We start from the raw sequence: 14,207 nt of genomic DNA on the forward strand, positions 1-14,207 counted from the left end.
TTTTTTTGTCATGACACTTCGTATAAAATGTGGCTTGCGTTCCCCCATTTGTTGCTGATTGACACCACGTACAACACCAACATGTACAAGTGGCCGTTTGTTCAGTATATTGGCGTGACGTCGACGTCGAAGTCGTTTTGTATCGCGCACGCGGTTCTACTTAGGGAACGCCAGACGGATTTCACATGGGCCCTCGGGCACCTCAAAGGTATGCTCGAGGATTCTATTGAGCCGCGCGTCATAGTCACCGACAGAGACTCCTCCTTGATGAATTCTTGTAAAATTCATATTGGTTCATATGATTTTTTGGATAAGAATTAAAATCTAAACAATGTAACATTATCAGATTATATAATTCAACCTTTTACTTATAAATATGGTATCATATCACTTTCATATCCATCTCCAATTCAACTCTTTCCATTAGTATTGCCTACTATCGCTTTAAAAGACGATCTGTTTGAGTATATTTGGCAAAAATTTGGCGATGATGAATAATTATGTAGTTTTTATCATTTCTAAGTGTAATTTTATATTTAATGCTACAGTCGTAACTTTGTTATCTACTTTTACTAAGTGTGTTTGATGTATATAAATATTTTTTAAAATAATTTTATATTAAATATATATTGTTTATTTTTAAACAAAGAAATTATTTTTTATATTTTTAAACACTTTTAATAAAAAAACTCAACAATTATTAATAAAAAAGTTATATTTATTTAATAAAAATAATGAAGTTTGGTTTGCTAATGAGGATGAAAAGTTTGGTTTGGTTGGATCGAGTTGGTTGGTTTGTGAATGAGAATAGTCTAAGAAATTATAATAATAACAATAGTGCTAACATTTTTAGAACAAATTAGACAGCTCATAGTGCTAACATCTAATCGTTAAATTACAAAATATAATAAGTGTGTTACAATTAATAATTACTAGAGAATAACTACTTACATACTAACAAAATTACAATAATAACAATATTGCTAACATTTTTAAAACAAATTAGACAGGTCATAGACGTTGCTGTTAAAACTTCAAAATAGCATCTACACCGTACGAAGACAACGGCCACTACTCCAATTTCGAACTCGGCTTACCACATTTTTTCATTTAATAATAATGTGGTACACACCAATCGTCGCTTCTCGCTGACCGAGAATGTTATCAACATGCCTTCAATTTCACTCTCGGGAACTATCAGTGCCCAATAACCATGTGCATAATTCCCATGTTTGAATAAAGGCTTCAAAATAGCATCTACACGGCCACCAATATCCGTGACACTCCGTAAATTAAGTCGTTTTCCTTACAAACACTAATTATGATTTCTTAACGTTAATTCCCGTGTGATTAAATTTTGCTAAGTTTAATCACAACAAGTCTAGCATAGGCCCGCATATGTACAATAGATTGCATATAAGTAATTTATTTTTATTTAAATTACTTGAAATTTTGGATTTTCCCCGATGAATACGAACGTTGGTGATATTTAAAACTATTCGAATATGTATTTAAGTGAACCAATAAGTTGAATCCTATGATATAGGATTATGTTTTATAACTATATTATAAAATATCCGAACATCAAATATGAAATGATTTTTCAAGCATTTTAATTTATTATAATCCAATACATGTATATGCATCTATATACACGTACCTGAGAAAGTAACACTACGGTAAGGACACATGAGTTTGCTTCCTTCAACACTAGGTTAATTAAATATATAAACACATCTAAACGAGAACATGTGAAACATTACATGAAATTAACTAATAACTAACATTTAATACTATTGATGACACATTTACTCATCATTTAAAGTCCTAAACTAAACCCACAGTTCATCCAATTGTTTTTATTTTCTTTTGCTGTGAACAAAACAAATACTCACCATAATATAATAATTTAATGAAAGGAGCATGTCCCTTAAATAAATCAAAGAATGGCCAAACCTACTCCTATGATTTTATGATTCTAGGATGTCACCAATGCCCATTCCCACTTTCTTTTCATTCACGGCCATCCCATAACCAATCCGATTTCATGTACAAAACCCCAAGCAAATCCTTGACTTTCTTCACCAAACTTCCCACCATAATTTATTTTAGTACTAGATATTTCGTGACCTCCTTTCTATTTTTCGTGGCATATCTTGGGCCCCACACCCATCCATTAACTCCTTTTCAAAATGTTTAACAGTGAGACATCACCAATTCACACAAATATGATATTTTCTTTCAAATTTACACATTACTCATGCCATTGCATACATTGAATTATTATTCAAGATCTTTCCCCTCTATTTTCCTTGTTTATTATATCCGGTCACATTCCTCCATTCTCTCCACAAGTCAAATTCTCATCTCTCTCTGTGAACGACCATTTTCCAAACACACAGACACACGCATTTCAAGTCTTTCAATTTCTAGAGAACCCAAGGGCTCCAAGCTTTGTGTTTCAAGTCTCAAGCTCAAGAGCATCCTAACCCTCTCTCTTATCATATTCACAGTGCTAAGTGAGCTAAACTCCTCTAAATCTATTCTTTTATATATATATATATATGTATATACACACACACACACACTTTTAAGTCATGTTTGTGCTAGCTCTAACACCCGATGATCAAGATATACATTAGTAAGTTTAACGATGCTTAAACATAAGCTTAAACTTAATAAATATGAGTTTTGGGTAATGATTTGAAGTATATCAGTTAAATACATGTTAAAGGTTATTTTTTAACAAAAACATTGTTAAAAGATGGTATTTTACATACTTGTTAAAAAGATTTTCTTCATACAAATGGTGGTTATAAAAATGAACTTAAATTTTTATTACAAAACTCTAAAAATATCTTATAATCCCATATTGTTAAAAAGATGAATTTTTTTTAGAAGAATATGTATTCATGTTAGTTCACTTTAAAGATGAAGAAAAAAAAAGAATAACAAACTTATATAAGTATTTAATTACAAATATAATATATAATAAATAAACTAGTAAAACAAGATCTTTTAAGCTTTAACATGATTCTTGATAAATATATTTGAAATGGTGATTTTAGTAGAATATAAGTTAGATGAAAAAGTATAATCTTCAACTGTCAAAACATTTATGTTACAGAATATATATTGTATATATATTTTTAGACTTAAAGATAAGTCTTTTGAACAAACGACTTAATCGGGAAAACATTGCCAATTTGAAAATGCATAAACAAAATATACTCTATTTAAAATGTTGGCAGTAACTTAAAGAAATCTTTTATAACTTGGCCAAACGAATCGAATCGGTTATATATAAGGGAAAACCAACACTAATAACAGTTGTATTCATAATACTTATACAAGAATAATATATATTTATATAAAAACTTATCACCAACGAGTCGTCCAAAAATTTAACGAAATGTTCGGTTGGTGAAAGCAACCGACACAAACTTAATAAACGAAACGCTTGGTTGGTGAAAGAAACCGACAGAAACAAACGAAACGTTCGGTTGGTGAAAGCAACCGACACAAACAAACAACGAAACTGCTAGTTGGGTGAAAGCGACTAGCATAAACCGACTGGCGAGTCAATAACGAACTAACCTACCTTACGCGTTTAGGACTGTGAAGGCAGTGGAACTGTGATTAATCTTAAAGTGCTAGCGAAACGACCACTGAACTCACGAGGTGAGTTTCACTACCCCCTTATTACGGTTTTACTGTTTTATTTATTCGGGGGTGGAAAACATACACAACTGCTTTTATATACGATAATTATAAACAAAAAACATAATCCTTATGCGAACATGAGTTGAACTATGTAGTGCTATAAGTCCCTTGCTTGCATACTATAACCATTAGCTAACGGAGTTATCCACTGGAATATACGAATAGTACTATTGACGTTGACATTTCCCCTATTGTTAGGTTAGTCGCGCAAATCTCCGATATTGCATCGAAACAGGGTGCGTATATTCCATCTGTGAGATTTGAACAGGGCAAAAGGTTATAAGTCGTGATTTGGTTATAGGCTCAGGGTTCGTCATATTAATTCATAGATTTAGCTAGTCTACGGAGGATCATCGTATTTGTTTCAATATGATGATGTTGATATGATATGATGATGATGATGATGATATTATGAGATATGATGATGATGAAATGATACTATTGTCAAGATGATGATGATATGATGACAATATGATGATGATGATTATGATAAGATGATGATATGATGATGATGATGATAAGATGATGATATCATGATGATATGATAATGATGATGATGATGATGATATGATGATGATACGATGGTGATACGATGATGATATTATGATGATGATGATAAGATGATGATATGATGATGATGATATGATGATGATATGATAATGATATTATGATGATGATGATGATGATAATGATGATGATGACGATGATATGATACTAATATTATGATGATGATGATGATATTATGATGATGATATGATAATGATATTATGATGATAAGATGATGATGATGATATGGTACTAATATTATGATGATGATGATATTATTATGATATGATATGATGATGATGATATGATACTAATATTATGATGATGATGATATTATTATGATATGATATGATGATGATGATATGATCACATTAGATAAAACTAGTATAACAATGTTCTTTAAAATTTATAAACGATTACATTAGATAAAACTAATACAACAATATTTCTAAAATATTTTAGTTTAAAATAGCATCTACGCAGCTGTGTCCTGCCACCTTTTTTCCTTGATAGTCAAGTATTGGTGGTGATATCACACTCTTTTCATGCTTCTTTGCTTGTTGTTCTTCTACAAAGTGAATGCCACCACTTTATAATCCTTATGATAGCGGTTTTATCCCCATTATTGATAATAATGGAGTTCAATGTGAACTACAAAATAACATCTATACAGCCAACGTAACCTCTTTAGCCGAACAATTTTCAAGGGGCATAACCATAATGTGATAAATCAGGATGTCGTTACTATTTGCACACTTGGAATTTTCCCTCATCACCCTTCGTAAATACTCACGGAATGAAATATAGAGTTGTGGTGATCAAAATATGTATGGATAGGGTCTTCTTGTTGTTGCGGAGGTCATTTTATAATGGATTTTTGGTTGACCGTAGCCCGCCCCTTATAGGACTATAAGCTGCGTATAATGGTAATTTAATCACACTTAAATCTGTGTAAATATCTCTAACCTCCGCGTTAAGACCTTAACACCACGTTTAAAGGTAAAGTGGAAATCTACAAACTATGAAAAGCCTGTAAACCGCCAATTCACTCTGAAAAGAATTTGTTAACCGCGCCGTATAATCATTAACGTGGGGTATAATAATGCTTACCGTGTCGTTTACATCATAGGAATTATGTCTATATAAACAACTACCATCAATCATTTACACAAACATATTAGTCTACCTCAAACATGTTTCCTATCAACGATATTTAATTCTCGAGCTACAAATTATACAAAAAACTACGATCATACCAAAATCATCATTTATGCCATTATTATTTAAACCATATGTTGGTTGTGTAGACGCTATTTTGTGGTGACATGCAGTCGTAGGGGTGGCCGTGGCTAGGTGGAACTCTTAACTAGCCCACCATAATAAATCCCATAAGGGCCGATTGCAGGCACAGTAAACTCCATTCAACCCTAAAGCGGGGAACACCACGCACGAACCAGCTCAAACTACCTACTACTTTACGAAGATGAACCGAGGCTCTTAATGAATTCGGTGCCACCTCACTTCACGAGGCATGAAGTGATGTCACATGGAATGCTACCATCGTAGAGCCATTTTGAGCAGATTCACACATTAAATTACATTATAACCCTTCTTATACAACTGGATATCCATTTAGCATACCCGAATCAACAAACTTTTTTTTGATACCCGATTCAATAATTGATTTGTTTGATGTCAAACCCCAACCGACGACGGGAAAGTCACGAACATTTTTGAAAAATGTATAGTTAATTGTGTTATTATCTTTATTTGTAAGAAACTATTGGAATTTCACATTCTAATTTTCACTATCGTAAGGACAATTATGTTATAATAACAATTAGGTTATTATAAATATAATAAATTAATTAAAAAAATATAATATAATTATATTTAGTCATTATTCATATTAGTCGGGTTAAACGGTATTTACAAAGTCGGGTTTTAGTGAAATAATTCATATTTAGTCATTATTATTATTAATATGATTAATTGTGGCTTAAAAGAAATAAAAACATAAGTTTCCAACAAAAACGGGGTGTATAGGGGTCGAACCGGCGACCTCTACCCACAAAGTTTCAAGTGTTAACCAGCAGGCCATAAGGCGACGTGCATAAAGAATCGATTTCCATAATTAATATACAAAGGAAGTCCATATAGGTATAATTTATGAGAGTGAACCCATATATATTTTGAGAGTGAACCCATATACAATCTGGAACTCTTGTCTGGTGGTAATACTCCTCCCTTTAATCCAGCCAACTCTCCTGTCAACCCGTGTTTGACTCTCATCTGCAACGCCTTATTTTTTTATTTCCAGTTTTTTCTTTTTTTACCCAGCGAGTTAGGTTATTTATTTTTACCCAGCGCTAACACACAAAAACATCACACAACTTCCCTTCCCCACAACTGCAGGTCAAACCCTAACCCCCCACCACCGCCGCAGTCCACCGCCGGCCGTCTCTCTTTCCGCCACACCGTCCTCAGCCTTCCTTTCCATCCCTTGTCTCCATCTCTCCTTCACTCCAGTCTTCACCAATAAGGTATGTTTTAATGTTTTGCTTTAATTATTTTTTTTTGTTTACTAAAATTACAATTAGTAAGAATGATTATGTTGAAGTTTGTTAAATGATTATGTTGAAGTTTGTTATCGTATGTATGTTATGTAATGAACCTCACGGCCTTACCCGACCCGAACCGTTGAACCGACCTAAGCCTTCGAAACAACCCGGAATTTTTATGGCCGGTCGTATAAATTAGAGTATTTAATCGGGTTAGGGTTTGATAATCAAGTTATATAGGTTTACTTGATCGGGTTATTTTAGGGTTTGATAATCAGGTTATATAGGTTTCATAATCATGACTGTGTTGAGCTAGTTAGACGACTCAACTCGGGGTGTTCACGGTCTGGTTTTGACGGTTTTTGGGTCAAACCGAAACCAAACCGTTACCAAAGGTTTGACATTATCGAAAACCAAAACCGAACCGTTGAGATTTAAAACCGAACCAAACCGAACCGTTAATAACGGTTTGGTTCCGGTTTGGTTTCACGGTTTGGGCTTTATACAATGCAGCTTTTTTTTATTATACTTAATGAAATACTATATATTATGAAATATCTAAACAGTTAATATATACGATTAAATCTTTCGTCCGGTAAGGTTTTATACGGTCGGTTTGAAAATTTGACATCGTAATCTTATTTGTTTAAAATATCCATCAACAGTTGTGTTTATTGAGATAACTAAAATGTGCCTTTTAATATATATATATGATAACATATGGACATCCACGAGGAATACATCCTCTACCAGCAGGAGGAGGAGGAGGTTGAGCAGCGGCCACGACGGAGGCGGCGGACAGAACAGCCGCCAAAACCTATTGAAGGGGATGATGTGTTGGTGGGTTACCCATACACGCAGTTTGTTCTCGGGACACTCGCGCACAACCGGTACATCCAGCTCCGATTGATGAAGCCTAAGCCGAATACCATTTTAAGCCTCAGTTTTATGGAGTTAGTTGGCGCGACCACAAGGATGTTAGAGTATGTCGGGACGGACACGCCGTGGATGAGAATGTTTACGATGAACTACCCCGCACACCGGGAGCTTACGCTAGAGGTTTATTCAACATTCCGTTTCTAGTGTTTTACTTTGTACTTACTATGTCTAACATTGTTTACCGCCTACACATTACTTTAATATATTCATAACAAATTGTTTATTTTATTTCAGGCCACGGGAGACGGGGAGGCCAGGGGTGCAGATGAGAGATCAGGATCCAGAGGGTCGGGCGTGGGAGGTTTCCTTCAAGATGTTTGGGGTCGACCGGTACTTTTCATTGGAGGAATTCGCCGTGGTGATCGGCTTTTACACTGAGGAGGAGGTCCGACAGCCGATCTACACCGCGAGCGTCCATGAGGCCCCGGACGATTATTTGCGCGTTTGGTGGTGCGCGATTGCAAGTAAGCCTTTCCCATCCGGTACCCAAGAAAAAGCCTCCTGCATCATTGACCCGTTGTACATGTACGTTAACCTATGTTACTTTACATTACGTTACATTATATTATATTTCGTTGTGCAGGTACCTACACAGGCTGATAGCCTCGTCAGTACAAGGTCGATATCAGGGTGCTGACCACTGCAAACTCTCAGACTTGTTTTTTTTTGCGGTGCCTTCTGACGGGGATCCATTGCAACCTTGCCCATGGCTTCGCCGACTACATCGCCACATACCAGCACAGGCAGCGACGATGATCTTTGCTCGGTGGCCCCTACTTGACGCGCATCGCGCATCATTGGGGACTTCAAACACAGCTAGCTACTCTTACGATCCCGACAGTATCCCCCCGCGAGCTCGCCCGTTCTAGCGCCCAGGGCATGCGTATTGTTCTCAAATTTAAGGAGCCCGACGGGAGAAGAGTAGACCGTCTCGTTACGGACTTCAACAAAGAACCGTACATACCGGTGCCATTAGTCGAGCCTCCACCATTGATTGCCCCGGAGGTGCACGTCGACGACAACCACGAAGAGCAATCGGGGGACGAGGAAATATGGGAGGATGAGGCGGCGGATGGAACGGAGCAGGTTCAGGTTACTTTTATAACTCGTTTACATTTATTTGTTTCGTCTAAATATTAACGTTTAATTATCATTTTAATGTCAGCCACGGGTGCCGCAGCACGCACCGCGCACCTATCGCTTTGTGCATTTAGACCACGCCACTGATGCACGCTTAAGGAGAGTAGAGGACGCGGTGCTACGGATGCAACGTCAAATCAATTGGATGATGGAGAGGGAGGCCAGCCGACAGCGCGGTGAGGATTACACATTACCTCCCCCACGCTTTGATCACGAGGCTAGCACATCAAGGGCCGGCGCCGGCGCCTCAACCGACGGGGACGAAGACGGGGACACGGTTGTGTAGATATTGATTTACATTACTTTGTTATATTCTATCAAACATTAATATTTTGTATGTTATGAACTTGTTATGAACTTTTATATTTTGTATCACATGGTTTTATGCTTTTTATGCTTTTTAATATTGTAAGGTTACATATATTAAAATCCAACCAACTAGTTAGATAAACATGATCATAATATTATTTTAACTACATAATAAACTTATGAAAATTGAGTTCAAAGAAGATGTATTTTCCAAACCAAAAGAAAACGACGAGAGCTTGGATTCCAAAATACCAAAAATCAAACCAAAATGAAGATGTATATTTCATTTAATATTTTTTTAAAACAAATAGCCAACACCTCGTATTATAGACTAAAATCACCTTACAACCTATACCAAAGTAAGAACTACAAAATTTCTCATAAAGACTTAATAATTAATACACATATTTTTTTCGATAGAAATATAAATATATTATAATAATTAACAGAAACATAAAAATCAAAATCTTATAATTAAAATAAATATTTATTTAATTATATATTTATTTAAATATATATCATTTCTGATCATAAAAATCAAAATCCTATAATTAAAACAAATATATATTTAAATCAAAATCTTATAATTAAGAACTTAGGATAATATTAGTAATATTAATATTAATGATAATAATATGATGATTTGGAACGTGTGAGATGAGGGTTTGGTTGACGTGACCATGATTTGATTGATTGAGGTTGAAAACGCCGCGGTTAGTTCTTACCGTGGCGTCTGGTGCGGTTTTCTAATCACACCGGCGGTGTGGTTAGAATAGCCCAATATTAATTGAAATTTTTATACTTTAAACAAATCATTGAACCTCGTGAACATCGAACAAACATGTAACGGGTAGCCATGAATAAATCACCTTTGTTTGATAGGTTCCGGCAGTTAGCAACAGTTGAAGTATCTGCTGCTTGCCGTTATGCAAACATTCTTTATCGAATGTTTCCAAAACATGTGCACACAATTGACATTACAACAATGAAATTAACAAAAATCTTATTTCATCACATCTATCCGCTAATATATAATGCACCTACGTTTCAATATGAAGACACAAGTTCATTCCAGCAATGGCAATAGATAATAATAATAATAATAATAATAATAATAATAATAATAATAATAATAATAATAATAATAATAATACTGGTGAGATACATAACAGAGCCGGCTTCGGCGGTTCAATTCCGGTCGACAACGTGCAAGCACTTGCTTTGGAGTACCCGAAAAATGTTCCGGTTCGGTATATTCGAACCGAGATTGAATCCGAAGAGATTTTATACGATGAATCACTTCGGATTCCGGCGATTGACATTAGCAAACTCATGGTGGTAGGAGAAGCTGGCTATGATGATGAGCTGGCTAAACTTCATGTTGCTTGTAGAGATTGGGGGTTCTTTCAGGTAACCAATATATGTCAATTGCCAAGGCGGTTTTTACGTGCGTAGGGGTGTGCATGGGTTGGTTCGGTTTTGAGCTAAAACCGAACCAAAAATTGAATATCTGTTTTTGAGTTCTTTAAAACCAACTGGTTTGGTTTTTTTATTTTTTGGGTTCTAGTTGAGTATGGCTCGGTTTCGGTTTCTTTGGTTTTTATATTTGTGCCTCAACATTTGTGTGGGGGGGGGGGGGGGGATGGCAAAAAAAGTAATGGATTTTGGCATAATTTTTTTTGTTAGTCTGTACTTTATTTGATTATTTATACTTTAGACTAAAATATTTGGATTACACTGTGTATTATATTATAATAAATTAATTAAAATTCAAAATAAATAATGAAAATCTATAATTTCGGTTAAGTTTTTTTGGTTTTAATCATACGCAAAAACGAAATTAAACCTAGAGTTCATTTTTTAGAGAAACATAACCAAACCATTGGTTTTTGTTTCGATTCAGTTATATAAGAATGATTTTTTTGGTTTCATGTGCACACCTAGTTATGTGTATAGTTACTAACAAGCAAAAGTAAATCCCGCAGATTCTTTTCAAAAATCAAAACGTAGATAAACAAACACTTTGCAATGATATATTTTGATAGCACGAAATACTCTACAACTAACTACAATATTGTATTTGGCATTTCAAAACATTATTTTGCCAAAATGTGGACAGTTAGTGAATCATGGGATATCAGAAAGCAAAGATGCAATGAAGAAGGTTACTGAGGAGTTCTTCAAGCTGCCATTAGAGGAGAAGATGAAATGTGCTCAACTTCCAAACACTATTGAAGGTTATGGCCAAGCATTTGTTGTTTCTGATGAACAAAAGCTTGATTGGGGAGACATGCTATTTATTTTACCATTGCCAATACAGCAAAGGAACCTCAGATTTTGGCCTCAAATTCCCATTTCCTTCAGGTAAAATTTGTAATTAGCAAGTATATTATATTCTGTTTAAAACCTATTATTTTTATAAAAGTATTTGTTCATTTTTTTTAAATGAAAGAATATGACATATATCTCGTTCGCTCATTTATGTTCCTTCACTTAAATTCGTTTGTGTACGTTCATTAGTATATGTATGTTTAATTTCGTTCATTTATACATTCATCTAAAGTTTAAGGCCTATTACAAATTAATCTAGTTCTATAAGACTAAAATTTCACATATTACAATTCAGTCTTGATTTCATAATTTTTTTGGCCACACAGATTGATGTTCATGTTTACTTTTGACCAATGTATGTTTTATGCCTATTCAGTTATTTTTGTATGTGCTAGCAAATAGTTTGTTTTACTCCATTTACGAACAAACAAAAACGTCACAAGCACGTTTATTTTCTTAACGAACGAACACGACCCAGAAACATCGATCATTTATTTAATTGCATGTATTCAATCGTTTGTTTGATTTACGTTGAACAAACGAACATGAGCATGCCTATTTGTGTCAATTCAGTTCATTTGCTATCGTGTAGCAATCTGGTTATTGATCATGACTAACAACGTAGTCATTAAGACGTCAACAGCTTGGTGCATAAAGAGTGGTTTCATCATTTCATCCAATATTTTTTTGTTGTGGCTTGATTTTTATTTATGTTGACCAGGAAAACCTTAGACGAATACTCGAACAAGTTATACGGCGTTTCGATGAAACTCTTTAAGTTAATATCTATAAACCTTGGGATAAAATCTGAATCAGGTGACAAAGTGTTTAAGAATTACTCGCAAGGCATCAGAATGAACTACTATCCACCATGTCTTGAAGCCCGAAAGGTTTTAGGATTGGCACCGCACTCGGATGCAACCGGGCTAACCCTCTTGGTTCAAGTCAATGAGGTCCAAGGGCTACAAATCAAGAAGAACTCAAAATGGGTGCCCATAAAACCCATTCCCGGATCGATTATTGTCAACATTGGTGATGTCTTGGAGGTAATTGATCAATCACCAAAAACATATTATATAATTGATTTGAATTTGTTACTTCTCAATGTTGTTTTTAAAATTTAGACAAAATAGAACCAAATTTAACAATTAGATTTAGAGGTGGATTGACCCAAAACACTTTCATATAAACAATTTCAGCCTCGTCAAAATAAACATTTTGTCCATTTGAAGTAATGGGGTTTTCCCAAAATGTTCACCACAAATGTGGTCGACCCGTCTACTTAATAATCATCACCCAAATAGATCATGCAATTTCTTGTCGAGACTCCTAGATATTTTGGACAAAAACCATTGAACCATCATAATCTTTTAGGCGTCTTGACTAGATATATTTTGGAGTCTAATGAGATTTATCTCGTCTTCCGTTGGGATTTTTTTGGCTTCTGCCGAGATTTGTTTGACGCGTGGCAAAATCTTATTGGTTGAAATCTCATTCAGTGATGATTATTAAGTAGATGGGTCGATTGGATTTGGGGTGAACATTTTGGGAATGCTACTTAAGTAAATATTTTTGTTTACATTGACAGGTAAAAAAAATCATTTTTGTTTTAGATCCTATGCGATAAAAATACAATTTCAATAACTTTTGACTAACTTATTAAAGCATAAAAGAAAAAACACAACCTTAATCATCGACCCATTTATAAAGTTAATCAAAATTGTCACATGGTTGATTTTAGTAGTGGTGATTTTGTGGTTGGGATTCATATATATTTTGGATTTTTGATGAAACTATATTAGCAATTGTATTAAAACAGATAATGAGCAATGGAGAGTATAAGAGTATTGAGCATAGGGCTGTAGTTGACTTTGAAAAAGAACGGCTCTCAATTGCGGCTTTTCATACTCCGGGCCTTGAAACCATGATCGGGCCTTTGCCCGAGCTCGTTAAGGAAAAGGCGCCAAACTATAAGACAATTGATGCACCCGAGTATTTGAAGTTAGTCATTAGTAGCAAACTTGATGGCAAATGTCTGATTGATCATATGAAGATCCAATAGAAACTTCGATTTGGCCAGAAGTTTTATGATTTCGTAGCATTTGTTTTGTATCTGTTGCAGATAAGTTATTGAAACATGTTACCATTGCAAGGTGTATCAATCTGTGACTTTATAAATCTGTGAGTCAGTGGCGGATCTAGACTCGAAACCGAGCCGGAGCGCTCAAAATTTTTTTTTCCCTCATATTTAATACAATGTTAACGAAACAAATATAAACAACACGACAACAAATAAATTTAAACTAACCGGGTTAACGAACCAACAGTGGCGGATCGAGGTTGGACTGTAAATATCTCCTCTTCGGTTTTTGATAGCTTGAAGCCGAGCCATTACATCTTCTTCATTTACTTTATCAAACGTTTCTCTTTCGACCGCACAAACTAAAGCATTGTTCAAATACTCATTACACATTCGACTGCGCAAATCCGTCTTGATAAGCTTCATTTTAGAGAAACATCTTTCAACGGTTGCAGTTGCAACCGGTAAAATTAATGCTAGCTTCAATATCCGATAAACCAAAGGAAAAGTTGTGTGTTTTCCGGTTTCCACCATTACACGAGCAAAATCACCCATTCCACCAAGTTTTGCAAATTTAT

General features: G+C 34.9%; 1 protein-coding gene across 1 annotated transcript; it reads left to right on the plus strand.

The window, feature by feature from the left end:
* The first annotated feature begins 10,295 nt into the window (after positions 1 to 10,295).
* On the plus strand, positions 10,296 to 13,673 carry LOC143627268 (S-norcoclaurine synthase 1-like). Its single transcript, XM_077097128.1, has 4 exons — positions 10,296 to 10,628; positions 11,338 to 11,582; positions 12,271 to 12,595; positions 13,369 to 13,673. Exons 1-4 carry the CDS (start codon positions 10,296 to 10,298, stop codon positions 13,609 to 13,611), a joined length of 1,146 nt encoding a protein of 381 aa, XP_076953243.1. The 3' UTR covers positions 13,612 to 13,673.
* The last annotated feature ends 534 nt before the right edge of the window (positions 13,674 to 14,207 follow it).

Source organism: Bidens hawaiensis, unplaced genomic scaffold (assembly GCF_021521415.1).
Source record: "Bidens hawaiensis isolate Kalapana, Puna unplaced genomic scaffold, B.hawaiensis_p1.1 tig00004618_1, whole genome shotgun sequence".
NCBI lineage: Eukaryota > Viridiplantae > Streptophyta > Magnoliopsida > Asterales > Asteraceae > Bidens > Bidens hawaiensis.